Genomic DNA, 27263 nt, shown 5'->3' with positions numbered 1-27263 from the left:
CTCTTTCATTCTCTTTTCGAATACAGGTCTTGTGAGTGGCTCAACAGAAGTAAACAAGATTTACAGCATTGATTTATACGACACCACCACTGATTATCAGGACATTAGAATAAGTGATGAGCTGATCAACAGCCAGTTAATGTGGCCAGATATGACCATGAGCAATGGTGATGATTCTGATGATCAAGGAAAATATGTCAAGCATAAGGTACCTTGATTAAGAGTTATTTATAATTTAACACTAAGGGTAGATACTCTCTAAGCAAATGAAGCAATGCAAAAACACATACTGTACCCTTAGATCCTACTTATTAGTTTTGGATGAGTGTGTGAGAGGTTTTTAGCAGCATATAAATATGGGTAGGTTTGTATCCAAGGGACTCAAGTCCTTGCTGTGAGAGAAATTGTAGAAAGCCTATATTTTATAACATTGGATAGCTCTGTCCACTGGATAAATCCCTATCCAGTGGATAAGTATTAGGGAAACCAATTACGTTATCAAGTGGATATCGTTATCCACCTTTCAAAGAGTACGCACAAAATACTGCTAATGAGTAATGCATCCAAATGCATTTCAAATTGAAGTTCGAAACATTCAGCTTGAAGAATCAATATTATTTCAATTCCAAGGGTGATGAAGATCAATTTTCTCCTTACAATACCAATACATTATCCAGTGAAGAGGTTATGAGAATTGATAAAATGATCATCTGAGGGAAAATGCTGTGATCTTTTTTCAAATTCTCTCAACAAGTTCCTTAAGGAAATGTATGGAGTTCAATATGGAGAAGTTGAATATGGATAGTAGCCAGGGCATGGAAGATGGTGGGGTGCCAAAAGGCCACTTCAGTATTGTGGGGTTGAAAGAAAGACAGGAAGTGAGCATTTTTTAAATGCTCTGAAAGTAGGGGAAGATAGGAGGAAGATAGGCTGTTTTCCCTGATCGGGGGCAGTTCTCCTTCACTGTCACGTGGCATAGGTAGCTTGTATTGTTTCATATGTGAAAAACCCGGCCGTTTTTTTTTCATGCCCGACAAAGTGTGCTTGGGCGGGCATGTAAACTTGCATCAAGTGTGGAAAATAAGGTCACTAGGCTGACAAATGTGGCAAAGCAAAAAGAGGAAACAGTCTAGTGTGTCAAGATGAATGGGATGATGACTAATATGGTTTTCCATGGTCCTGGCAATGAGAATATGACTCCGTTGATATGCTTGTTGACTGCAGTGTGCAGTCCACCTGTGTCAGCAATTATTATTGGAGTCTGAAACTGTGATGGGTAATAGCAATTTGTTTATCTAGAATGGCGGCACTGTGGGTTTGTTTTTAGTTCACATCGTGTTTTGAGCGTCAAGTGGATAAAGTTGTTCTTGTGACGCATGGGAATGGGCAATGCCCCTTGAACAAGGACTGAACTGTGGATTCCAACAGATCCCCTGTGATGGTTCAAAGTTGGATATGAAAAATAAATAGCACATCCAAAATATACAGTACGCCGTTTATAAGAACATTTGCCAAATGACTGCTGACGTTCCAGGAGTGATTAACAAACAAAGAGCCTCACCAAATTTCTACAGCACTTAGAGGAAAGGATGCAGATCCTTGTGACACAAATGCCTATTTAGGATGAACAGGGTTGTTTTTATGGATCTTCTTCTCAAGCATGGCGTGGGGCCAATAGCTGAAGAGAAGGTTTGTGTGGTGTACAGTGCTCGACCATTTTCTCCTCAAGACCACAGTTTTCGTGGTCTAGTAAAATTGAATAGGCCACTTCCGAGTTCCAAAAACCCTCACTTTCAAAATGAGGCTAGGTGCACAACCTTTCTTGTGAAAATGACTTTTATTTGCATGAGAATGAAAAATGATTTTCATATCAAAGGCTGAGCACCTACCCTCGTTTTGAAATAGAGGCCAAGGGGAACTCGAAAATGGCCTATTCTTGGTTTCTTCTTGATTCACTACGTCAAGAAACAAACCTCCCTCTGCACAAATCGGCATGTTTTGGGAAGAAGAAGTGGATTGGACGTTTGAACAGTGAGTTAGCTGATGTATATATGCTTCAATGTTGGTGCTCCTGCCAAGGTTTTTGACAGAGCTGGGCCTGTGGGACTTTGGACTGTCAATTTATTTTATAATTAGAAGTCTTACTTTTTGGCACATAAACCAAACGTTTAGTCTGGTAGGAAAAGAACCTCTTCCAACTGTGTGGACCTGCAAGAGGTTTCACTTTTACTTGCTGCACGTGCTCATTTCGTAGTCATAACAAAAACGATCGAAAGTTTACCCGTTTCTTGAATTGTAGAAGCAACACACAGCACTGAAAAAACGAAACAGATGCGTTGCAATACATTGAAATGTATGTAGCCCTGAGGAGTTTAAGCCAAAACTGCTGAAGGACGTTTCAAAGATGTCGAATAGTCAATCGTTTGACTTTCAAGCAAGGTTTGGCAGATATAGTGGTTGGAAAGTTAAAGAGTACTTTTTAAAGATTGCCGATTGGATTGGGTTTTCTTGTTACGGCCTTTTACAACGATTTTCCTGAAAATTATTTGGCATACTTATTATATCAATAAAATTAGTCCCCAGAAATTTCAGCCAAAATGATGTCAGCAGAATTTCTCAATACGCGAGATTTTCATCGTAAAGTAAGTTAAAGTGAAACGCTCATTTCGTGAAAAATTGTTTATCAGAAGTACATGTAAAATTGGATTACTTCGTGTGAATGCCGAATCTAGTGTTAGCTGTATAGCTCATCTCAAAATTTTGCAGCCATCGCGTAAGAACCGAAAAAGTTATGACATAAAGTTCGTCATAGCTGAATGCGCCTGTCATATCAAAAGAGCTGCCTCAAATGTATACGAACTCTCCTGGAATTGAATTCCAAGTTCTGAAAGAACAAGAAAATTTCGCCGTGGCTTGTTTGCACCCTCCATAAAACCCGTCCCCATAGATATGAGAGCTCCTCCCTTGGTTAGGGAAAAGTGTTGTGATTCAATTAACGTTAAGTGTTTCATTGTTGTAACACTGAGTTATTTTCTCATCGTAGAGTAGGGCCACCTTTTAAAAGGTGCGAAAGCTGTGCTTAGCACCAGCTTTATAGACTGAGGCCACTTTCTTTGCCTTATCCCTCCCGGCCACTTATTTGTAAAAAATGAGTAGTTCAATAAGACGTTTAAAAAGGTTTAGTGCTTTATTTCTAATCCTGCACACCTTAAGTACTGTTCTTTGACAGATTCCCGAAAAATGAGTAATACGCTCGTAAGCTTATTTATCTTTTCTTCTGTCAAGGTTCTACACTTGTGTTTCGTGCTTCGCGCTACATGTCTTTTGCCTCGCACTATGCTAAAAAGCTGGGCTGAGCCTATAGGCAAGTTTGAAGGCTTACGTGCATATTGCGGCATATGAACTAAAGAAAATGGAAACAATCAGAGATAATACAAATCAAGAAAAATGCGTACTTCCCGTTTACAGCTTAAAGCTGTTACTAATTGTAGAAGTTTTAAAACAGTCTTTTACACACAAGGCTTTTAACAGCCACTCGAATTATACTACTTAATACAGCGATCAGTAATAAAATGAGTATGAGAAAGGCTGAAATACTTGTTTAGCCCTTTAGGCTCTTTATGCCTTCACATCCTCTGCAGGAAGGGTCGGATGTGGTTCCTTGATTTGTTTTTTCTTCTTGAGGATTCGCAGGCGGTACATTATAGAAGCCAAAATGACGATCAACAGTAGTAAAGCTACGGCGCAACCCACAGCTGAGAAGAGGAGAATGTCGCTTTTGCCTCGAGGACGAACCACCTCTGACACGGTACCAGCCTCTGATTTCTCCACGTCGCCTCCAATGTTGGGAAAAACGCGATCCACTATCACCATGTAGGGTTTGTCAAGATGGGCGTGAACAAACTCCTCCATCACGTTCTCAAACTCTTGACACTGCCCCTCGCTTGCGCATCGCAACAACTCTGTGCACATGCCATGAAGCATATCCCTCCAATAGGGAACTTTAGCAGTCTGGTTGTCATGGAAATTATCGAGAGAGTACCAAAAGAACCCGGTGCGTTGGGTCACGCGACGTATTGCAGCCATTAGTAGCAGGTACTCGCTCCAGCCAAGCTCATGGGGGCAAAAAGTGGTGCTTATCGGTGTGAAAGCACGGCCCTCAACGTTTTTTGCAGCGTCGCATTCTGTGGCAAGAGTATAGACTCTAGATTGGCTGACTTTACCTCTCTTTCCATATGGACGCACAGTGCCGTTCTCAAAAACCATGTGGTTTTCAGTGAAACCGTCATATGAGGTCACATTGTCGCTGTCCGTTGTGGGATTAACGGCTTCAACCTTGCACCAGCTCGAGGTCTGATCCAATCCTGTGATTCCGCGTATGATGTCACCAGGAGATAGTTCCGAGACACGAATAATACCCCTTGATTGCTCTTCCACTTGCATCTTGCCCGACACACATGACTTTATTTTAGCTTCCAAGTTACAGGTACCTGTAACTTCAACTTGGGCATCAGCATCTTGGGCCAGCCCCAGGACAAGAATCCAGGCAATTAACATGGAAGATATCAGCGAACACATAACTTTGAATGAAACTACGAAAGTAAAAATCAAAGAATGATTGAAGGACGCTCGCTTACTTTGTATCTTTTTACGTGGTTAACAGTATTAGAGAAAACAAGAACGCTCTTAAAGCGTTTGCTTGGAGATTAGATCGAGAAATGAGGAGGCGATTAATTCTACACGAAGCAGGATTTACTCGTTAAAGGTTTTTTTCTTTCCTACTCTATCGACGTCGAGTATTCTTCAGGATATTTCTAGTACTTTTTATCGTTTCTGCATTGATTTAGTACGCGTGTTAGGGGCGACCGGAAATATGTCTGCGGTCGCAAAGGCCTCGATTCCAGAGAAATTACATCATTGCCAGAGATCAAAAAGTGATTTTCATGGCACTTCATTTCCATCATCGCCAAAAATAAACCGCATGTTCATCACAAGACCATTTGCATATAATGAGAGTTAACAACCGACCATCGCAGTTTTGCCAATTACGATTCTTATTTTTTTTCGACCACTCAGCAGTGTTCACTTGTTCCAAAGTAATCAACGCTTTCAAGCGATAAAATTCGGGGACCGACACGTCTCGGAAAAGCTCTAAATTTAATCTTTCATCTCTCCTAAGCTTTCTTCGCAAAACATGCGTGGCTTCTGTCACGCAATGATTCTTATTCCCAGCTTCAGTGATAAGACGAATAAGGCTTCAGTAACCTTGGAAACAAAGCTAGCGCTGGAGAGGAAGTTGATCTTTTTGTAATAAGGGGCTTAAGCAACCACGACAAGCACAAGGAAAACTTTAAATTTGTTTTATGAGAAAAACAACAGCTCTGCGCGTGCATCACGCTTTTTAGTAAACGTCCACTGCACGACTACGACGTGAAACCTCCTAATGCCACGTTTTATGCAACGACATACAACGACGAATTCTCCTTTCTCTTTTTGAACCTCCAGGAAATCTCAATACGTAATGACAACAAAGACTTAAGCTCTAACATTGAAAACAAAACAGGATCACTAGCTTTTTCTTTTTATGTATTGATCTCAGGATGCCGCGAGCGTTGAAGTGGAAATTGTTCTGTTTTCTTTTTTAATGCTGCCGAGCCAAAACAGGTCAGGCATACTCCCATAGGTTCTATCAATATATTAAATAGTTCAAAATTGAATTTTTTGGGCATTGCCTTCAAATTAAACTCGGGTCTCTGTTATTGAACAGACGTGTAACACCTCCAGAACGCAAAAGGAATACCTTTAAATTTACGTCAGTGATAATGAGATGATCTAGGCAAATGTGATAAATTACGAATTTAACTCTGATATTAACATGCGCAAAGTATTTTAATCGGAAAATATGTTTTTTCTCCTCTACAGTACGCGCTCTTTTGCTTTCCTGAAATATCGAATAGAAATGTTTGTCAACATGGTAACACTTTTGGATAATTCTGAATCATGTGGAGATATATGGAGCACTACTCTTCTTATGATCTCATTGATATATCTACCAATCTCCTAAGGTATCCAGTCTTTAGCTAGTTTGTATTTTTTAACCACTGTTACAGGACTTATTCTCCCGATTTTGAAGATATATGCCGGGAAAGTTAATAAAAGTTCGATAAATATCCGATCAATATGCTTTTAAGGTTCTAGAACATTTTAAGTGTTTACCTTTAAAAATGCAATATGATGAATAACCTGAAATAAGCTTTGCATGCAGAAACATAAATATTAACCGTGTGCTTTTCTTGTCTCCAAACTTGACGTCCCTTCGACGATGCTTATCCTCTAAGTGAACATTTCCACATTTGTATATAGTAATTAACTTAGCTAGTCAGGGTTTTGCGAATCGTTTTTGTTGGCAGATACATCCTACGCATTATTATATACCGGTATGTAAACGTATTATCAATGACCATCAAACAAATAAATAGTGAGCTGCTAAGGAACTGAAGGAAGAAAGAGTATGCAGTTATAGAGAGAGAAAGAAAAGAGAAAGAAAGAAGTACAGAACTGTTGAAGATCAACTGAATGAGGGTTAAGTTGAAGAAGAAAGCTCAGAAGTTAACAGAAGAATAATATTGTGAAGAGAGTAAGTCTCCTTATAATAAAGAGTTTAATCGTAAGACGTATTTGGTTGTGAGAGCCCCTCTCTTTATCACTGGTGGAGAACAGTTGCTACGATCCTGGCACCTTTCGCCTCGTCGACTCCAACGAGCGACTAAAGTTCCTCATCACTGGTAGGAAAGAGTTGCTGAAGATTATTTGATGGCTCGATCATTCTTCATGGCTGTCCCCTTACTCGATATTATGAAGATTATTGCAAGCCACGTAACGAAAATGACCTCGGATCCATATTTACAGAGAACCGCCCGCTTCACTGACGCCTGCGGACTCAGTTGAGTGTAAAGACTGTGTTAATGGCGAACTCTTAAATGACTTTTGTTCACTTTTGTTCCTGCTTTCTTTAAGTCCTGTTTAACTAGCTAAATCTTACTATGCTTATTATCTTATTTTAAAGCAAATCTTAAAATCATTAACTTTTATGATTTACACATAATTTAACCTTGATAGCGTGAACTTTAGTGTCAGTCCAATATGTCTTTTGAGGAAGCGTTGCGTAAGTTAAATCAGCTTATAAGTCGACAAAATGATTACTTCGGTTATTTTATTGATCACGTAACACTCCATGACTGCGCTGAAGAACGTTTGTAACTATTTTCCGTTCGCAAATCACAGGATATTTATTGCTGGCTTTAGAAATTTGAAAATCTGTTTAAGGGCTGCGATCGCAAACTAGATTCGGCATGTTTGGCCGCTAACTTTAGCATGTCATTTAACGGGACTTGCCGAGACTTTATTTCTCTCTCGAACGATCTCTCAACTAAGGCGTTAAAAGAACGATTTTCCCCCGATGATTTGAAATGGCGGTTACGACAGTCACTCATTTCGAGACAACAGGGTCTCCATGAATCTTTGAATTCTTATAACGAATTTATCGATGCCACTTGTCTACAACTAGGTGTATCTAAAGAAGACCAGTTTTACTATTTCGTTAACGGGTTGCTTGCCGACATTAAACGTGAAGTTTTGATGCATCAGCCAAAAGATGACCTCACCGCAGTAAATTTGGCAGCCGTACTGAATTTGTTGATCGTACTATTGCAGACAGCCGAAGTAACTTGAACAATTGTAAAGAAAACCCAGTTTACAGGTTACTACGTAACAAATTGCGTCAGGATTTATAACAGATGAAATAAAGTCTTAAAGGGATGGTTTCCCCCCAAATTTCGCAAATCGTGATAGGAATTCTAAAGCTTCAGCGCAGCCTTATCACCGTCGTTATGCCGATGGGTTCACATTTCAGGACCCCACCTGCTACAGATGTGGCGTAGTCGGCCACAAAGCGCGTGTTTGTCCAAATCAATCCCATGATTACGTCATGATTACTACAGTTCCGACCTCGACGAAAAACGTCCTATCGAAACACATCCCTACGAATTGTTGAAAATCATGTCGACCCACCATGTTCCACTAAATTTAACAAACGTTCACCATTTGTTCTGAAAAAGGAGGTTCTTTTATATCGTGAAAGCAAATTGCAGATCCTTACTAAGCCGATCGAATACATCGAAGTGAACAAACATTCTCTACTTACCGAAATTGTCAATGATTTTGATGAAGATATTGATACAAATTCGTTCTTTGAGACTTGTTTTGAAGTTTTTACACACCCTAAAAGTTTGAATACCCCCGAAATAACCTCAACAGAAAATGAAAATATTACACGCACAAGAAGTGTCATATATTGAAATTTCAGTGGATCAATATCATGTTTGTGAGCTCGAAGAAAATTCGAATTGTATCGTCAATGATATTCAATATGTTTCTGCAGTGCAAGTATTCGATTACTTTACGGTAAAAGTGTCTTTTACTGAAGAGGCATCGCAAGAAATTTCTAACATAGAGCACCTCCAGTACAAGCACGACGAGTCAGATTTATTAGTCTACAAGCACAGCCCATAAATTGGAGCATTGTAAGAAACGGCGTGATATTTTTGAACGAAGTGATATTTCTCTTGTTACACCCGAGAACATGAACAATATTCCTGTATAGCCAGGACCATTGGTGCTTATCTTTCAAAGATCTATATCTATTTCAGTATGAGGCCTTCTCTGGGACCTTAAGCCGCCGTGACTTTTGGCGACTTTAGGAAAATTTGCTCAAATTGTTATGCGACTTTGGGCGATTTATGGTGACTTTAGGCGACTTAAGGTGACCTATTAGTTGAATTAAATGCTAGTGTATACAAAATTGACATCTACTGACAACACAACCTGTCTATGGAGACAGTGGGTCTTGGAGACATCTATTAAACACCCAAAATTCCAACAATCTCAACACATTTAATACTAAAATAGTGATTCTACTTTATATTTTGAAAATTAAATATCAAGGTAGCCTGCGTCGCAGATGTTATCTAACACAGGTTAGTAAGGTCTGCGAAACAGCACTGCAGACTTAACCCAGAATTTAGTATGATCACAATCATGCTAAAATTTGGTCAAGCCCTGTTGACGGGAACAAGCTTGCCATTTTGTCTTTTCGCCTTAAGACTCCAGTCGATCTCAGTAACTCTGACCTTAATTTCTTTAAACGGAGTTCGCTTGTGGTTTCCACAATTGGATAAAAACTTTTTCCTGGAGATTGAAGGAAGAAGTTGCGGCTTCAACTATTGCTTTTCTAGTCTAAATACTTAGTTTCTTTTTAGACTGAATTTGATGTTTCTTCTTCTCACTGATTTATATACAGAATAAGCGTTTCTTTGAAGTCGCTTGGAATGATAAACAGGTCTATTTTCTCGCTACCGGTAATTTTTGTAGTAGCTGTTCACTCTGTGTACGTTGCGAGAGGCACTAGGCCCGGGTTACCGCACGACACAATCATTGTGATTAGCTCTTCCGATGGATCAAACAATCAAAAAATTCCACACGGCTTCAAAAAGTCTTCAATGCTCATATGCGTTTCTTTCTGTTGAATCAGGAGATTGGAATTAAACGAGGGGGTAATGTTACAGGACTTATCTTCCCGATTTTAAAGATATATGGAAAGTTAATAAAAGTTTGATAAATATCCGATCAATAGGCTTTTAAGGTTCTAGAACATTCTAAGTGCTTACCTTTAAAAATGCAATATGATGAATAACCTGAAATAAGCTTTGCATGCAGAAACAAATATCAACAGTGTGCTTTTTGAGAGTGGGACATCTCGTCTCCAAACTTGACGTCCCTTCGAAGATGCTTATCCTGTGAACATTTGCAGATTTTTAGTAATTAACTTAGCTAGTCAGGGTTTTGCGAATCGCTTTTGTTGGCAGATACATCCTACGCATTATTATATACCGGTATGTAAACGTATTATCAATGACCATCAAACAAATAAATAGTGAGCTGCTAAGGAACTGAGGGAAGAAAGAGTATGCAGTTATAGAGAGAGAAAGAAAAGAGAAAGAAAGAAGTACAGAACTGTTGAAGATCAACTGAATGAGGGTTAAGTTGAAGAAGAAAGCTCAGAAGTTAACAGAAGAATAATATTGTGAAGAGAGTAAGTCTCCTTATAATAAAGAGTTTAATCGTAAGACGTATTTGGTTGTGAGAGTCCCTCTCATCAAGAGGATGTAGTTCCTTTATCACCACAACCAACTCGTATTTTAATTTAGAATGAAATTGGCTGTAGCGATGTATTTTTTTGGCCAATTGGTGACCGTATTAACGGGGTCGGTGCCACTGTACCTGCTATGTAAATGCATTGGTCAGTACAAGAAGAAATCTAATATCGGCAACGACTAATAAAATCTATTTTAAAGTAATTAATTTATTAATAGAATCTGTTGGAGTACGCTTGACCTCGTGGACGGTGTTGTCTTTCCCAATTTTACTCATCGACAGTTCTAGAGCAGCAAACGTTGTCTCTCCATAACAACGACAATTAATAATCCGGCTCTCTTGAGCGTTTTGGTTACTTCTGTTGCAGGTTGTCTGCTACACAGCCGTTTTTAGTGTCGTCACGTGGGGAGGAGCGTAGCGTGACGACACTTAAAACGGCTGTGTAGTAGGCTAGACCAAAGGCAGCCTGTCGTTTTCACTAAATGAGGTCACGCTGTTGGCCTTTCGTCTTTTATCGTCTATCTTATTGCAAACCTCCGTATCCAGACGGTCTGCTACATTGTTTCTCCATGAGGGAAAGACTTCTCGTTCGACCAAAGGCCCGTTCGCAGGCCAAAAGAATCGCGGCGCAGTAACGGCAAAAAACGCGAGGCGAAAGTATGAGCGCGAGTGCTGCGAACCTACAATATTACAAAGCAGCTCACTGCGAAGCAAGGCAATCATCTGCTTTTTTCAGGTTTGATTCAATGCAATTTTATCGCTGGTTATCGTCATTTTCGTCAAAGGCCTTACAAGTGCTTAAACTTTCAATGCTAAAAAACGATCGAGTTACTGCGAGTTAGAATTGTTTTGTTGTCGATAGAAACCGATAAAAGTCGATCGAAATCGATTACCTCTTCTTAGATCATTGTGATTGTCAACTAATATAACTTGTCAATCGACAATTATCGAGCATTATCGACTTATCGACTTGCTTTCCGATGGTCGATTTCTATCGATATGTAACGTCCTTTTGCGTTAAAACGCAGAACCTTTATACGTGATAAGAAGCTTTGACCTTGAAAACAAGACAGGATCACGAACATTTTTTCGAAACGGAAGATCATTTTTATCACTGTTGCCCAGTCGAACCAGGTCAGGCATAATCCCATAACTCTACTTCGAAGTTAATGGCTCTCTTGATTACCTCATTTGAGACTGCATTATAAACCAAAAAGTCCTGGTAAATAGTGGATTTGTGTATGGAAAACCCAAAATTTTGCCTAAACAAAGGGCAGAAGAGTTGACAAGCCAATTAATCAATCAATCATATCTTTATTTCAATTCAGATTTTGGAGTAGCATTTCTGCTAGTATCTCCGAAAAAGAAATAATAAATAACATGAAATAAAAATAGAAATAGTACAATTAAAATACATTTCATATAGACATAAATTACACACACACATATATCCAGCTATTTTTTAAAAGTTAACTGCTTTATACATAGTTTGAAAGTATTAAAGATCAGGAGCGCTTCTTGTTTCATCTGGCACAGAGCTCCAAGTGGAAATAGATGTTAAGCCCAAAAGTAGTAGTGGCCACCTTCCGCACAATGAGGTTTTTAACCCCCTTGAGATTATACTTACTAATACGAACATGAAACGAAAGAGCTAAATAGAAAGGTGCCATATTGATCAAACACGTGTAAACGAGTGTAAGCATATCCTGGATTCTCGCGTCTCTTAAGGAAAAAAATTCTAATTCATTAAGCAGGGAAGAATAATTGCTAGTAAAGTCATTAAATACTAATCGCAGTGCTTGTTTGTCAAGTAGTAATAAACATGTTATTTTGTCAGGGAGGCAACCTTTCTCTTTTTTATAGAACCAAAGTACTAACAAAATAAAAGACAGAAGAGGACATCAGCATTGTGATGTTTAACATCTCTAACCTTCACAAAGCCGTCATTCGGTGGACTGAATTTATGGAAACTCTAAAAAATCTCTTATTTTTTTACGACATAATCAAAACCGTTCTTTGCATAACTCGTTTGATCCAAACTAATCTGAAATTAACGTTTACAATTATTCATCTATCCGATGTACTGATGGGCGGCCAGGAACATGCCGTCCATTGATTTTTTTTTACTTTCAAAAAGGAAAACTCTATTACCGAACACGATAATTATTGATATTGAAATTTCAGCATTAGTGAGGTTGTCTTTCTGTGAGAATCTTTTCATTGGGCTAAAGACAAGTGTCCATTGTAAGCGGGTTGAATTTAGAGACAATGTAGGGGCTTTCCCCAAAGATAAAGAAAACTTTCCGTAATGGCTGCGGTCACATCTGGGCTTCTAACTTTTGTTAAGACGGGGATAACTATAGTTAGCTATTTCGGTAATGTGACCGCCTCTCTGTTCGCTCTAACTATAGTTAGAAAATTTACGCCTCGGTGATCCAAAACAATACAGACTAATCGGAATTTGATCTCTCCGTTAATTTGATACATACGAACATGAAGTTAATGAAATTAAAAAAAAAAACATAAATCTAATACCACAGTTACTTGGCCTTTGGTTTGAATTTGTGTGGACGCCGGACACTGCGCAGAAAGTGTTGGTTTATTTACTAAGGCATGTAAGCTCTTCCTTAAACTTGGGCATCTCCCAGGGGAAGCCTTATTAAAAAAATATTCTGTAAACTTGTAAGGTCAGACTCAGTGATCACTTCGGAAGATGAGAGAACCTCGTTTCCCAGTTCCAAACCTCACCCCCCCAGTAGCAAAATACTCAGAAAAAAGTGTGTATAGTGTTTACCCTAAAGACGATCAGGTTGTCGGCACGCATTTAAGGTTGTTAACTCTCTATGACTCAGGAAGATCAGCGAGAACAGCTTGGACATCTTGAAAAGAGGTCATTTCAGTACTCTCAGCCTTATTCCTCGAGAGATATAGTAAGTTTACTCAGGTTTTAAGCCAATTTGTACGTAAACATTAACGATTTTTCTTGTCTTTTCAGGATGGAGAGAGGTGGGCTGATATTTGTGTAACAGAAGTGATTGATGCCTGCCATTTCTGGGCTCATGTAGGAGGAAAACTGGCTATAGAGAAAGTTGAAGTGATAAATAGAAAACTGCTCTCACAGGTGACTTGATCCTTTGTCTTTGAACCAATTCCAAGTTTGCGTTGCACAACCGGGTGCAGTTGTTCAAACCATGGTTGGACAACGATATCCAATGGATAAATCTCTCCACTGGGTAACACAATTGGTTTCCCTAACACGTATCCGCTGGAAAGTGATTAATCCGGTGAATAGCGCTATCCAGCGTTTGAACAACTGGAGCCTGCTGTTTACAAAAGAATTTATCAGTGACATTAATAAAGAAAATGAAGATATAACAGGTCTAACCACCTTACTCCTAGAGTAACTCCAAAAACTATGTTGTGGAATTTTATTGTATTGCAAGAAAACAGCCAATCAGGGGTGATAAAAGTTAACTGTAATCAGTGACGGTAATCATTAGTTTGTGGTTTGTGGTCTGATCTTCATTGTTATTGGTCAGTACGCAGTCAATATTCCTGAAATATTTTAGGTGTTCATGGTTTTCCTTTTTTGACAGTAACAGCCATTTAGGGCCAATTACTTAAACAAAGTTTAGACAGTGTTTATGAAAGTAATCTTCTAACCCATGTACCTATCATGTAAATGCTATTCTTTCATAACCGTGTTCAGACCGTGTCTATACACCGATCAAGAAAGAGGAGACCTGCTCAGGATAGGTTAAAATGTCTTTACCGAGCAGCGGTTTTAACATGGACGGACTACCGTGCTTCAGATTGTTAGGGGGACGGCGCCAATGGACTCGTAATCGTGTTGGACAAACTTGGCCTACTAGGAACAGATTTAACCTTTTAAATATACCGTAACGAAGATTTTCGATTGCGTTCCCGGTCACTGACTTCGTTCAATCTTCGATCTTTGACATCAAGCCGGGATAAAGTCGCAGACAACGATGGATAGAGCCGCTAGTTGTCTTGATTTTTATGCGACCTGAACTTTCGGGTGTTTCATAAGGGAGTTGTTTGATCAACAGCCGACATTTCTTGACTCCACCGATTTCCCTGCGAAATGGCGTCTGAAGGTCGAGCGCAGAAATTCCATACTGTGGTACTTCTGATTAGTCGCGCCGCGAAGGGAAAAGAATCACAACTTAAGTGGCCCAGAATACTCTCACTTAATTGATGATAGTGACATGAAATCCGGAAATGAAGCTGTAGACCAGAAAATAATCGATTCTGTTTGCAATGTTCTAGTTCAGGTCCTACTTTAAGGATTTTGTGAGACTCACGGTAGCCATTCTTTTATGTGGCAGGTGAAGATTCCTCTGACATGTATTCCAGAACCTGGGACATTTGTCTGTGTGTCTGAAATTGTTGGTGGCCACAAAGACTCATACAGAGCTCAAGTTCTTTCAACCGAGCATGCTGCTAATGGAAGTTTTAGGGCTCATGTTTTTGCTGTGGACAATGGCTTTACTGCAAAGGTGTCTGGGAATTGTTTGTATGTTTTACCAGAGGAGTTGCTGGACATTGCCCCACAGGTATGCTTCCTTATATGAACGAAACCTAACTGGTATCTAAAATAACGTGCGTCTTCAGCCCCCTGTTAAAGTGTCCAGGGGGTCGTTTCTCAAAAAACGCGGTAACTTTTTGGGTCCGGAAAGTTGTTTTACGTTTGACGTGTTTACGTTTAAGATCAGCGTTGTAATAGTTTTAAAAATGATACAATAAAATTGACTGGTTTGTGAGCTAGGAACCGTGCAACTTTTTAAAATATTGCTCTCGGGCTCTAGAATTTACCAGGACATTCGAGAAACGGGTCCAAGGTCTTTTCATTTTACAGTGTCAAAAATGAAAAATGGAAATATTCATAAACTGAAATTTGCTTTAAACCCCTCAAGCTCTAGCTAAAAAATATATATTTCAAAGGCTTTGTCTATAAATCTCCTTAGCTTGTATGTTTTGTTTTTCCAAAAGAAGTCCCAGGGGAACTTGACCCATTGTCTTTTCATGGATTATGCCTAGATATTTTTCGTGCACTTGAATAAGACGAAATGTGAAAGAAACACTTCTCTAGAGTATTATCACATAACCTATATTGGGAAAACAAAACATACAAGCTCAAGAAGTCTATTGCATAAGCAGTTAATGATGTTTATCAACTTTTACAAGAAATCAAATAACATTTCCTTACTTTCAACTCTCAGGCAACCTTGTGCTGCTTGTCTGGAATTCAAGCCCCACCCAAAAATGCTGAAGTGCTGGAACATGTTGCTGGTAATGAATATTTCGTATTTTTTAAAAATCCAGTATTAAAATACTAGATTTATTTCCGTATAAAATTAAGTTTATTCTCTTTCCTAAACGTTTTATTGTCGACGTCTGTTTTTTCATTGGAACTGGAAGACTATACCAGCTGCAAAAGCAACATTAAGCATGTAGGGATGAGTACGGCTGAAGGAAAAGCAAGTGTAATAATACTAAGGCGAATCATAGGCTAGATTCTTTAATTCTTATCATAAGGTGTTCTTTACCTCTAAAGGCAAAAATGTCATTGTTCATGTATTCTTTGCCAAGGAAGGGTATTTGACCAAAAAGCCTAAATCAGGCAATCTGTCTTGAATGACGTATACGCAGGAAACTGCTTCGTGCAAGATCAAGTGTGTAAGCCTATGTCCTGACTGCAAATTCAACGAAATTTTTATTTTCTCTCTTGGCCCCAGTTGTTCAAAAGGTGGATAATGCTATTCGCTGGATAAATCTCATTCCAGCTCATAGTGCAATTGGTTTCCCTTTTACTTGTTGGTTAGTGATTTGTCCGGTGGATAGCGCTAACTAACTCTTGAACAACCGGGGCTTGTACAATAAGCAAGTCATTATCTAAGGAAGTCTTTATGTGACAAATTAACCCAACTATCACCTTTATTTAAGGTGTTCTAAGAAATCTGACGCAAGAAAATAACTCTCATCGTCTTTATGTTGCTGCTCAATCTGGTCTGGAGCTTCTTATTAAGGTGAGATCATCTTAGATGTTACTTCATGTTCGATGCAGCTTGCTGATATGGACATACCACTACAGGAGCGTTTTGTGTAAGGCATAAGTTAATGAATTTAGCATAAATTTAACCTAAAACAGCATTATCCTCGTGACGTAGCCCCATTTAGGCCCACGTAAACAAAAATGGCAGTAGAGACGAGGATGTGCTAATTACAACACCTTATAGACCTCTTTTGTAATGGCGGCTTATTAAATAAATATACCGCAAAATTCCGAAAATAAGCCCCGGGGCTTAGATTTTTCAAAGGCCCTTTTTAAGGGGCTATTTTTTGGAGGGGCTTATATTCGGAGGGGCTTATCTACGGAGGGAAATTTGCGTTTCAAAACCGATTGGGTTGGCCTCATAGTTGGAAACCGTTTTTGCTTTGTTTTACTTTGTATTTGAGAGCAATTTTCCAATTACAAGCCTCCGAGGGACTTATATTTGGAGGGGCGATTTAACGGAGGGTTTTTTGCGTTACCGGTTTGGGGGGCTTATATTTGGAGGGGCTTATACGTGGAGGGGCCTATTTTCGGAATTTACGGTATGCTTTTATCAATGATGTATGATAACTAGCCTTTGTGACCTCGTTAGCATGTGAAAAATACAAAAGAATTCTTACTTTCAAACCTGGTTAGAAAGGCTAATTATCATACATATAAAAAAATAAGCCGCCATTATGAAAAAGGTCTATAGCAAGTCCTTTTCGCTTCTGAGTAGAACGGTTTTTAATTTTAATCGAAGTAGACGTTTGACATCTTACTGTCACTGAGAGCCAAGAGTTCTTTGGCATTGAGGTTGGGCGTTGAGACTGCATGGCTTAATCGGCTTTGCCCCCACCTCAGCTTGGGAGAGTGACTCTAATTTTTAAATTTCGTCCGTCTTTTTTATGGTTACTTCTGCTGCTTTTTATTATCCTGTCAGCTATGCACCATACCAAACAGAAACGTCTGTAAGCAGGCAGCTGGCGCGATTGTTAATCTTGCCATGAATACCAAAGTTCAAGTAAGAATCGGCTTTCTTGGAGGGATTCAAGTTCTTCTTGGTAAGGATATTTCATAGAATTACATGAGGAGATAACGAAAACCGGTTATTGCGATAGTGAGATCATGATTATCAGGGTATTGAACAATATTAGGTATTTGCTGATGGTAGCAAAGAATCATCAAGAATATCTTGGCGAAAAATGTTGGAAGGACCTAGTTGAGAAGAGTCATAAAAGGGTGTGGAGGATATTAACTGTCTAATTCAAGGAGTCAAGATGGTCCTTTAAAGGACCTGTGTTAAGGAAAAAAGTAAGAGGTATAACACCTTGATACTAACGTTCCTTTTTGCGTGGTATCGCCCACTATGTCAACCAGGTAACTTGCCAAGAGCGGTATAAAACGTAGGCTCGATTACCAGCCGCTGTTCGGGAAAATGAGCCCGCACTCATCCCCCGGGGGAGGATCAAAGACCGGACCCGGGAGACGGCGGAAATCGAGCCTATATAAAACGCGTATGATAAGTTTACAATCATCCTATTCATTACAGGAAGGGGGTATTTTTGCCGTTTAATCCTTCAGTTTTTAATACATGAGGTTTCATGGCTATTGTTCCCCGTTGGAATCATAATTACGGAATCCAAAGAAGAGTGAAGGATGGAGCAGCTGAATAAACTGGTATTCAAGAAATAGGATGTGGAAAAGCTGAGGACGTTGAAGAATCTTTTAGGCAATGCTCTCAAAAAAGTGCAGGCGGTGTTAAGGAACCCAAGTGGAAAATTCGCGCGTGACCCTTGATAACATAATTTAGTCTGAAAATACCGGTTACAAGCTCTTTATTTGGACAGCGAAGCCTTCGACTGTCTTGTGCAGTCTTCTTTAGCGATTGCTGTCACATGACCTCAATTCAAATGAGTCACGTGGAAAGAAGTAGTTAATAATAGTGATTAGTTCATATCCACCATCTTACGCATTGATGGTGACGTTTGATGTGGATGGTTCCCTTGATGTTTCCTTTAATATCCATGGGCTTCTGGTCTGTCATTCCGACACCTCCCAATCGATCCCGTGGCAGGCCTTGGACGATATCCACAGACTGTCGAAGTTGTGTTTGGGTTACCTATGGCAAGGCCAATAAAGTTCTGAGCATGTCGAAAAAATACAAAATGGCGGGCGCGAAAACAAGAGGAATGTGCGTGTCCCGTCCTTCCTTCAATGAGACGATTTAATACTTGAATTTTTGAGAAGGGGGAAAGTCATTTCAGATAAATACAATCAGACTTGACGCGAAAACAAAATTATAGCTTCGGTTGTTTGTTGTAACTCAACTTCACAGTCCTTAGTATTCGGCATTTCCCAGTATATCTCTATCTCTGAGCAGCTGTACAGTCAAGCCTGAAAAACAAACTGTTAATTGCAAAGGACACTTCATCGCGCAGCTGGCAGACCAATGTACCCCTATTATGGGGGTGTCGTTTGCTTCTGGTGTTCTTCCAGTCTCCTTTCAAGGGCCCTGGATGTCTATCTTATGCGGTGCTCGCCACAACTTTTGTGTGAATTGTTTTTTGAATAGATTAGTTCAATATGATGCACTTCACAGAACTTTAAACGAGTGTGTTTTGCAATAAAAACCGTTTACCTTCTTCAGATGTTTGCCGGAGATTTCAGCATGATGAAGAAATCCTTCTTCTTGCAATTGGAGGAATTCAAAACTTGGTTCGAGACTCCTATGTTAATCGCTGTCGTTTAGCAGACAGTGATGGTTTAATAATTCTGGGTCAGTTATACTTCGCCAGTGAAAGTGATGCCGTCAAGGAAAGATGCCTTGAAGCAATCAAGAATTTACTGGGAAATTCTATGTAAGCTACAGCTCTTCTTTTGGTTTTCAGATTCATTTTGGTATTAGGTAATTCAAATTGAACTTGAATAAGTATGCTATAATTTTTTTAGGAACTTATCGCTTTTATAGACGTATTTTTAAAGTTATTAATTATTTGGTTATTTGACATATTTCTCGTATTTTTACCATTTAAATTGGCTTTACCATTTACGTTGGCTTGAAAGGTTATATAAAATAAACTATCTATCCATCAATCAATCCCTCCTTCCCTCGTCTGTCTACGTAACTATGTTAATGTATAATTATTTCCTAGCATATCTAAACTCATTGTAACAAATGATAGCAAGTTGTTACAAATATCAATTCTCTTCATTTAATTCGCATTCCTTCTTATTCACAGTACAACTTTGGAGAATGGAATATTAGAGATTAATGAGATACCAGTTCCCGTACGCAGATCTTACGATGCCAGGAGCGTCATTGACGAGGTATGCTTCCTTGTTTGCTCGGTGAGGATGAGTAAATAAGAAATTTAGAACAAGGGCTACGTTTTTAAAACGAACAACATGCGTGACTGCGTAGGAATGGCTTCTCCTGATAATGTAATGGTAATAGGACTGTGTGCAGTGGATTAATCGGGCGATTTGAAATTACAAGCCCGATTACCCCTGAATTGTACGACACGAAGTCCTATTACCAATTAATATATATTAATGTAAGAGAAAGATTCCAAAGCAAAAACATGATCGGTTACAACTTTGGATGAAATTATCGGAATGTGGACCCGACCGCGTGATGAACTTTTGTTTTTTTTAAATACATTTTTGTATATTTAACAAGCTGTCAAAGCCTAAAGAAAAAATATGTGAATAGAAGTCACTGGACCAGTTAGTTTCATCCATTTTTCTTTTCCAGTTGAAGCTGGACAACTTACCTGGTCACTATTTTCTCCTTGATTTTGACTGGTTATCATGTGCTATGTAGTTAAATTTCATTGGCTGGTGGCATTTGCTACTTGATTTTGATTTAAGAGCCCTAGGGGTTGTAACGGTCCGTCAAAATTTTTTGACCTGTATAGACTCAATTTTTATTTGGACGGGAGTGTTTCTTCCTGGTAAATAAAACAGTCGTAGAATCGATATGACAACTACTTCCGAGAACCAAGTGTCATATTCTTCGTTTGTAACACCAGTTGTCGTATCGAGTAGCGAAGTCACGATTCTCGCCTTTCCCAAGTTTGCTGAATAAGCGACGAAGATGTGACCCGTTTTCTTAACTGCAAGAGAGCGAGCTCAGTACAAAGGAAAGGCGTATGATCTGAAGATTTTCAGGGAATTTCTCGAAAGTTGCGACGAGAAAAGAGAAGTAGCTGGGTTTTTCTCCCATAAAGAAAAAAAGAATTTATGAGCCCTCATGCCAAGGTAGATACATAAATAGAAAGTGACTATCTGTCAGAGCCTTTTGTTAAAGTATCGACTGCTATCGCTCAGAAAATATGTACAGATTTCTGTTCTTAACGACAAGGCATTTTCCGAACTCCAAGGTATTTTAAAATTTTTATTTTTGTATTAAAATTAGCATTTGTAAGTTTAGCAGTATCTGTATCAAACCCAGCTTTTCAATCTCTGCCATGTTTATTTATTAACGACGTAATAAAAATAAAATTATACGTTAGCTTAAAGATATCAATTTTATGATCTTGTTTTCTGGTCTTGTTGCAAGAAGAACGTGGTCTCAGTGGTATATTATTCAGTAGCTATGCAATAGTTTGGTCTTATGTTCTACTTGACAGTCTCTGGCGCTGAAGGGGCACTACTTTCATATTTCTTTAGACGACATAATCTTTTTAATCAACAGAAGAAAAAGTTTTCTTTATCTGTATCTGATGACGAGGCTCCATTCCGCAGACGAAGAAGAAGACGAAGGTACGTGTAATGATATAGGACTGTTGTCAATGCTGTCAACCTTGTGTTTTTAAAATGTGGCTCCTTTTTCCCCCTTAAAAAAATGCGACAACGAAAATGAAAATCCCATTCGCCTCTTAAGAAAAGAAAACAGAACTTGAGCCAAAATTCGTTCTGCAACCGGCCACAGCTTTCGATTGACTGAAATTCAGCATAATTAGATAGCGAGTCTTAAGTGACTGAACATGAATAAACATGATTTATTCATTTTCTTTGTTTGCGTCCTCCAAGACTGGCTATCTAATCATGCTGAATTTTAAGATCTCGAAAGCTGTGGGCTGTTGTTCTGGGATCGTTTCTGGGGATGCGCCGGTCAGCTATTGGCCAATTTTTTTCTAGTGTCCTTAGTAACAGTCCTTAACGTTTCCTGGACCTCTTTGCGAAAGTTTATAGAGAGCTTTAGATTGGAGGACGAGGACGATATTTAATTTTAAGTTTTCTCGCCCATTCTGTAAGGTTATAAGCTTCATTGTACTTTTTTTCACCACCAAAGTTAGCACGCTTATTTCCGTTGAAGGAGGTAAAGCCTTCTACCGATCGCTAAATGATAAAATTCCTAACATGTGATAACCTGGTTTCGCCACTACGATATTCTCCCTAAAACTGGTAGTAGAATGACGACGGCTAACACATTTTCCCGCCAAAATGACGTTGGTTCACGCGCGCGCACACTCCACTTAGTATTGGGAAAATCTCGTACTCGTAGTTGTCCTCGTCTCAGAATCTAAGGGCCTGTTTACATGGAGATGGGGGACCCCAGGTAGGTGAGTTAACCTGCTCAGGTTGGGGGAACCCGCCTTTCCATATAATGTCTCATTTTAATTTGATCACGTTTACATAATAGGTGGGGTAACCCACCACATGTTACCTCACCTACCTGGGGTCCCCCTCCTCCATGTAAACAGGCCCTAAAGCTCCCTCAGGCTAATAACTTCTTGCTTCTAAATGATGGCGAATAGATTCCATTTTACCAGGACTTGCATGTACTTGTAATCGTTTTATTTATTGATCTCTTCATCGAGCTTAGAATGGAAGTCAGCGCGATGCAATATTGTGGGAACATGTATCAGCTCAACCGGACCAAAAGACGTTTTTGTGAATACTTCTGCTTGGATAAATTTTTGTGGAAAGTTCTGGCTTTGGTCAAACATTTGCCGACGCATCCGCGAGGCGTCCTTGTGTAGTCACAGACTCAAAATTAGAACTACGCACTGTATACTGGGTAGAGATTTATCCCGCGGATAGCGTTGTCCCCCTTTCGCACAACTGGGCCCAGGCGGACTTTCTGTGTTGTGGTTAACTTATCTTGTTCTCAGTCTTTATTTTTCTTTACTTATAACCTGGGTCCGTAAAACTGTTTTAAACTCGTTCTCTCTCTTATTTATCAGGTTGCGTAAGGGGGAGGTAGAACCCAAACCAACACTTGTTGCATTATCACGTGAGAGCGGAAAGAAGAGCTCGACCGGGGAATCCGACGGATTCACTGACAACGAGTACAGCTACACTGATGACGACACAGATGGAGAGAGACTGGTGACGGCTAACAAGCCACCTCCTGTAACAAGATCTGTTGATGATGTGCGACACTCGATTTTTTTTCCTTAACTCTAGTGTGATGTTGATTCATATTGTTACCAATTTTATAAACTTGTGTAATAATGTTGAAAAATTTGAAACAAGGGACAAATTTGACTATCTTGTGAACGAAATGCTATACATGAAACAGTAATTTACAGTGGAAGACGCGAAAAAGGTGTCCTTAACTACGAGAATGTAAAAATACAGAGTTTGTATAGGAGTTGAGTAAAACAGGGTTTTGTGAAGGCGGCCGAAGAGTTGTCTGCTTACGACAGTGTCCGTTAGGAGAGCTTCCACTGTATGCCCGCGCATGAAGAACGTGCCAAGAAGTTCAACCCGTTCTAAGGTCCTTGTCTAGCTCTGCTTCATTTATGCAAGTTTAGAGTACTTTTAATTAACTCTTTTTAAAGTCGCAGTTATTTTTTATCCAATTCCTTGAATGATAATGGCCTCATGAGGTCGCCGAGAAGTCGGAACATTATCTTGTCAGTGTTTACACGTTTACGTTACTCAAATTGATTATTAATAAGTAATCATTATCGTCATTTCTTTATGTAGACGGACGTGGATATTGAACGTTACTATGTTCGAGGCTATCACGTGCCATTTAGTGAAGACGACTTACACGATTTCAGGTAATTTATCGCCCCCACCCCACCTCTTACCCTTCTCATCAGGCGCAGTGCAGGTTTCAACCATGTTATTACATCTTCGATTTACTGATGTTAATTTAACACTGTTCCACAGGCCTGAGTCCAATTTCCATGATGTGTCCAACAGGGTCGTAATATCGTAATTTCGATCTACTAATATTAATTCAACATTGTTCCACAGGCCTCAGTCCAATATCCATAATGTGTCCAGCAGGGTTGTAGAAAGGTGAGACTTGTTAAACTGCTATGGCGCATTTCATCTTCCTTTGTACGGTTTTTGCGTTCGATCGTACTTGGCCATCCAAAAATATTTCTAGATGCAGCCTCGATTGAGTGTCAATATTGCCTTGGATGGAGTTTATTGCTGGTTTTCACATGACGCCATCAAAATTCAAAAATATACTTAAGAAGGATCCTGAGCTTTTTCTTTTATGGACTGTAAGAGCAGCTAAAAACTTATATTCATACAAATTTTCACTTCAATAGGGCTCTTCGTTTTGTGGTACAGTACGCTTGAATTTCTAAGCTTTTGCGTGACGCGGCATTTACATGGCGGCCTAGAGGTCTGTTATGTAGGTTAAAAAGTGCCTTATTTCGGGGAATTTTGCCATCTAAACGGTCATTGCAGTAGAAAAAAGATGTTTATGATTTCTTTTTAACTTGAATTTACGCTTTCGTAGCAAAAATCAGTGATAGACGTTTCCGTTAATTTTGACCGTTATGTTGGTGCCGATCCAAATGGACACCAACTTGGCGTCTCCATACAAAGCTGTGTAAAATTACGCGCTGACTTGAATCTTGGTGATGATCTTTGCATATTTACCTCCTTACATATCACTGATTCTAGACTTAATCTATTTATATCTATTTGATTTTGATTTTTGATGATGTGACAATGAAAACCAGCAATAGCCCTGAAAACTTAATGTTCCTTCGCGGAGGCATCGAGTCTATGTCGTTTTGCGAACGTTTACGCTAGTTCTTACTTTATGTTTACTTACATCCACGTAGCAGTCTTTAGTGTGTAATTTTCGTTTTTGTTGAAATTCTTGGATAGAACAGTTTGACGTAATTTTCCATTATTTAGTTTCGCTATTTTCGTCTCGTCTCGCTATCGAGTGCATTCGTCAAACATTTTATGGTGATGTTACACCGGACGATTCACAACGACGATTTTTAGCGCAACACAGCGTTGCAATGTTGGAACGGTGTTGCAACGCTGTGTTGCGCTAAAAATCGTCGTTGCGAATCGTCTCGTGTAACATCACCTTTAGTCGTCGTGGATGACTCCTCGCTGGAATTTCCCAGATTTTTTCATTTGCCAATGTGCAGTAAACTTCGTATCATCGGACATTTCGGATGTTTGCTTTGCTGTTTCAGCGTTTTTCCGCAATCGGTGTGCCGTTGGTCATCCTTCTGATGTATTTATCCCATGGTCGTTTGTAGTTATGTAACTTCTTTGTATTTTCTTTCCCTTAGATCGCTGTGCGCTTTTCTAAACAGTGGTAAATGTGGTACAGTTTATCTTGGAATTCGCAAAGATGGAGTTGTCTGTGGCGTAAATGTTGGAAGAAAAGAGGTGCACTTAGTTAATATTTAGGACAAAAACATATTCAGACACTAAAACTATTCTGTGTAACAGAGAGTAATAGTACTAAGCGCGTGGAACATCATCCCATTTTCTCCCCAATGCTCTTCTTGATACCAAAGATGAGATTTTCAAATTCAATACATTTTACTCTTTGGTGGTCTCTCTCTGTATTTTAATGATCTTAGTGTTTAATTAATGAGTGATATTTATTTCTAATTAGTGATATTTATTTTATTTTGGATTGCCAAATGTTTGTGCACGGTCGCGGAGCTTGAGCTTCTCATTGAATCCTAGAGCTCTGCCACCGGGAGAAATGTCTCCTGATAGAGCCACTCTTGCCGGTGAGGTCGGAGGGTAAAGCTCAGACCATGTAGGTTGGGGGTAGGGCACAGGTTTAACCCTTGAAACCCTAAGATCAAAATTTGAGTTCTCCTTTGTTACCTCTATTAATTTCCTACAAAATAAGTGGGGAGAAGTTGATAAAGTATCAAGCAAATTCATCGTGTGTGATCATGTCTGTAATTCTCATGACCACTCTGTTTTACAAAGCATTGATATTACAAGGAGAAATTTGATGCTGACCACTCTTAGGGCTAACTCTTATGTGGAGAAACCGATGACCCAATGTGCCTTCTTGAGCAGAGGGACACGGTGATGATGATGTTGATATTTTAAGGAGAAATTAGACGCTGGTAACTTTAAGTTCATGAACTGTTAAGATTTCAAAACAGCTATTGAGATTAAGTGCCGTAAGTACATTTTAACCAGACGTAAGGCGTGGTTACAAACCCAAAGGAAGCACAGTTAAAGTTTCGAAAATCGAGTGAATACTGCTCTGTCACTTCAAAAAAAAGATCTAATATCTTTGTCGTTTTATGTTCGGTTTCGTCATTTGTTTACCTTGTCGTTTTAGGTCGTTTTATGTCACCTTAGGCTATCTTGCGTTACGTTATATTGCGTTTCGCGACGTTATTTTTCGTATTTTTACGCCATCTTACGTTGTCTTTTGTTGATGTTATTTTTCTTACGTTCACCTTACGTTTAGCTATGTTGCGTTACGTTATGTTACATTGCGCTCCGTAAATATTTTCGTTACGTTACGCTACCTTACATTATATTTTGTTAATGTTTTGTTTCTAGCGTGATCAGCTACGTCTTGGTGTAGATGAATGTATGGACCGGTTCAACCCTTCGGTCAAACACCACATCTATGAGGTTCATTTCATACCAGTGGTCAGAAGTGACAGGTAAGACATTAAGCCTTGCCGACCTCGTCTCCTTCATCCTTTTTTCATCAGGTCACTCGAAAAGAACGTAAAAGAACCCACTCTGTGGTTTGCAAAGAGTAGGGGAAGTTTCCCTTGGTTTAGTCCACTCATCATAGGTATTATTATACATTGTACTCATTAGTATTTGGTTTTTCATCGGCTAAGAGCCTACTGTTAATTTTGTAAATCAACGCAGCATTCAGATTAGATAGTCATCTGCTAGCAGATAACTGACTAAGTATGTTACGTGCGCAATGCATGATTTCCAAAAGCAATGTCAATTTGGTTGCTTGCGACGGTGTGTTTGTTGTTATTTTTCTTCAAAACAATGTATAATAAAACCTTCGGCGCCGCTAACAACACTTACCTCTACCTTGATTATCCGGATATCAATAAAACCTCATCCAATAATTATTTATTATTGGCTAGTCTGGCTACAGTTAATGTCTGATAACTGATAGTGGTAGTCGCGGGTACACCCTTATATGCTCATGTTGGAGCTCCACTTAAAGTTACCATGAGGATATGTACTTTTGACTCTCATTACAAACTATTTGTACTCCTGCGCATGCTTGTTTTATTACTTTAGTACTATTCATCTCCCCTGCCAACGCCCTACAGGGAAAGACTTTGTTTCCAAAGCTCGCAGCCACTTTCCTACTGCTTAATAACTTATTTCTGAATTGGTTATTTTCGATAAAGTAACTGTCTTGTGTGTAATGTGCTCTTTTTGGTCTTTGATGTTTTTGAAACCATTCACTTTTTCGAAGACATAATCCAGTGTTATATAATAAGTTTAAATTTATTAAGGATTGCAATAGGAAAAAGCCCAGTTATTGTCGAGCTGTTACCTCATATTAACCCGAGTGTTTTCTATTAACTACTGTACCTCGAATTACTAGACGTAGTCATTGTAAATCCTGATAATTTTTAAAATTTCTTTTAGCCCCACGACACGGGTGCAAGTGGAAGAGCGATTTGTCGTAGAGATTAAAATAGTTAATTGTCCTGGCCTGGTATACATGACTCCGAACGGAAAGTATGAATCTTTCATTCTTTTGTCTCTGTTTTCTTTGATCTTTTCACTTTTCATTTCTGCA

The 27263-nt window shown here is 39.2% G+C and overlaps 2 protein-coding genes across 2 annotated transcripts in view; one reads left to right on the top strand and one right to left on the bottom strand.

Moving 5' to 3' along the window:
* The window catches only part of LOC140945195 (uncharacterized), a 36614-nt gene that overhangs the window by 6011 nt on the left and 3340 nt on the right, over positions 1–27263 (top strand). Inside the window, exons 4-18 of the mRNA XM_073394248.1 lie at positions 27–208; positions 13208–13333; positions 14562–14789; positions 15456–15525; positions 16180–16262; positions 17211–17331; positions 18918–19128; positions 19510–19597; positions 20967–21034; positions 22462–22651; positions 23210–23286; positions 23486–23530; positions 24784–24883; positions 26036–26142; positions 27110–27202. Coding sequence (XP_073250349.1) covers positions 27–208; positions 13208–13333; positions 14562–14789; positions 15456–15525; positions 16180–16262; positions 17211–17331; positions 18918–19128; positions 19510–19597; positions 20967–21034; positions 22462–22651; positions 23210–23286; positions 23486–23530; positions 24784–24883; positions 26036–26142; positions 27110–27202 — 1789 coding nt within the window. The remainder of the gene's footprint in view (positions 1–26; positions 209–13207; positions 13334–14561; positions 14790–15455; positions 15526–16179; positions 16263–17210; positions 17332–18917; positions 19129–19509; positions 19598–20966; positions 21035–22461; positions 22652–23209; positions 23287–23485; positions 23531–24783; positions 24884–26035; positions 26143–27109; positions 27203–27263) is intronic.
* Positions 3165–4452, bottom strand: LOC140946363 (uncharacterized). Its single transcript, XM_073395467.1, has one exon. The coding sequence runs from the start codon at positions 4441–4443 to the stop codon at positions 3619–3621; it is 825 nt and encodes a 274-aa protein (XP_073251568.1). The 5' UTR covers positions 4444–4452; the 3' UTR covers positions 3165–3618.

This window comes from Porites lutea, chromosome 8 (genome assembly GCF_958299795.1).
Source record: "Porites lutea chromosome 8, jaPorLute2.1, whole genome shotgun sequence".
Lineage (NCBI taxonomy): Eukaryota > Metazoa > Cnidaria > Anthozoa > Scleractinia > Poritidae > Porites > Porites lutea.
The sequence above is the reverse complement of the archived record's forward strand: the minus strand, read 5'-3'. Positions and strand labels throughout refer to the sequence as shown.

Coding starts and splice junctions, on each gene's coding strand:
- LOC140946363 (XM_073395467.1), bottom strand. CDS start 4,443: ATGCAAGTGGAAGAGCAATCAAGGGGTATTATTCGTGTCTCGGAACTA.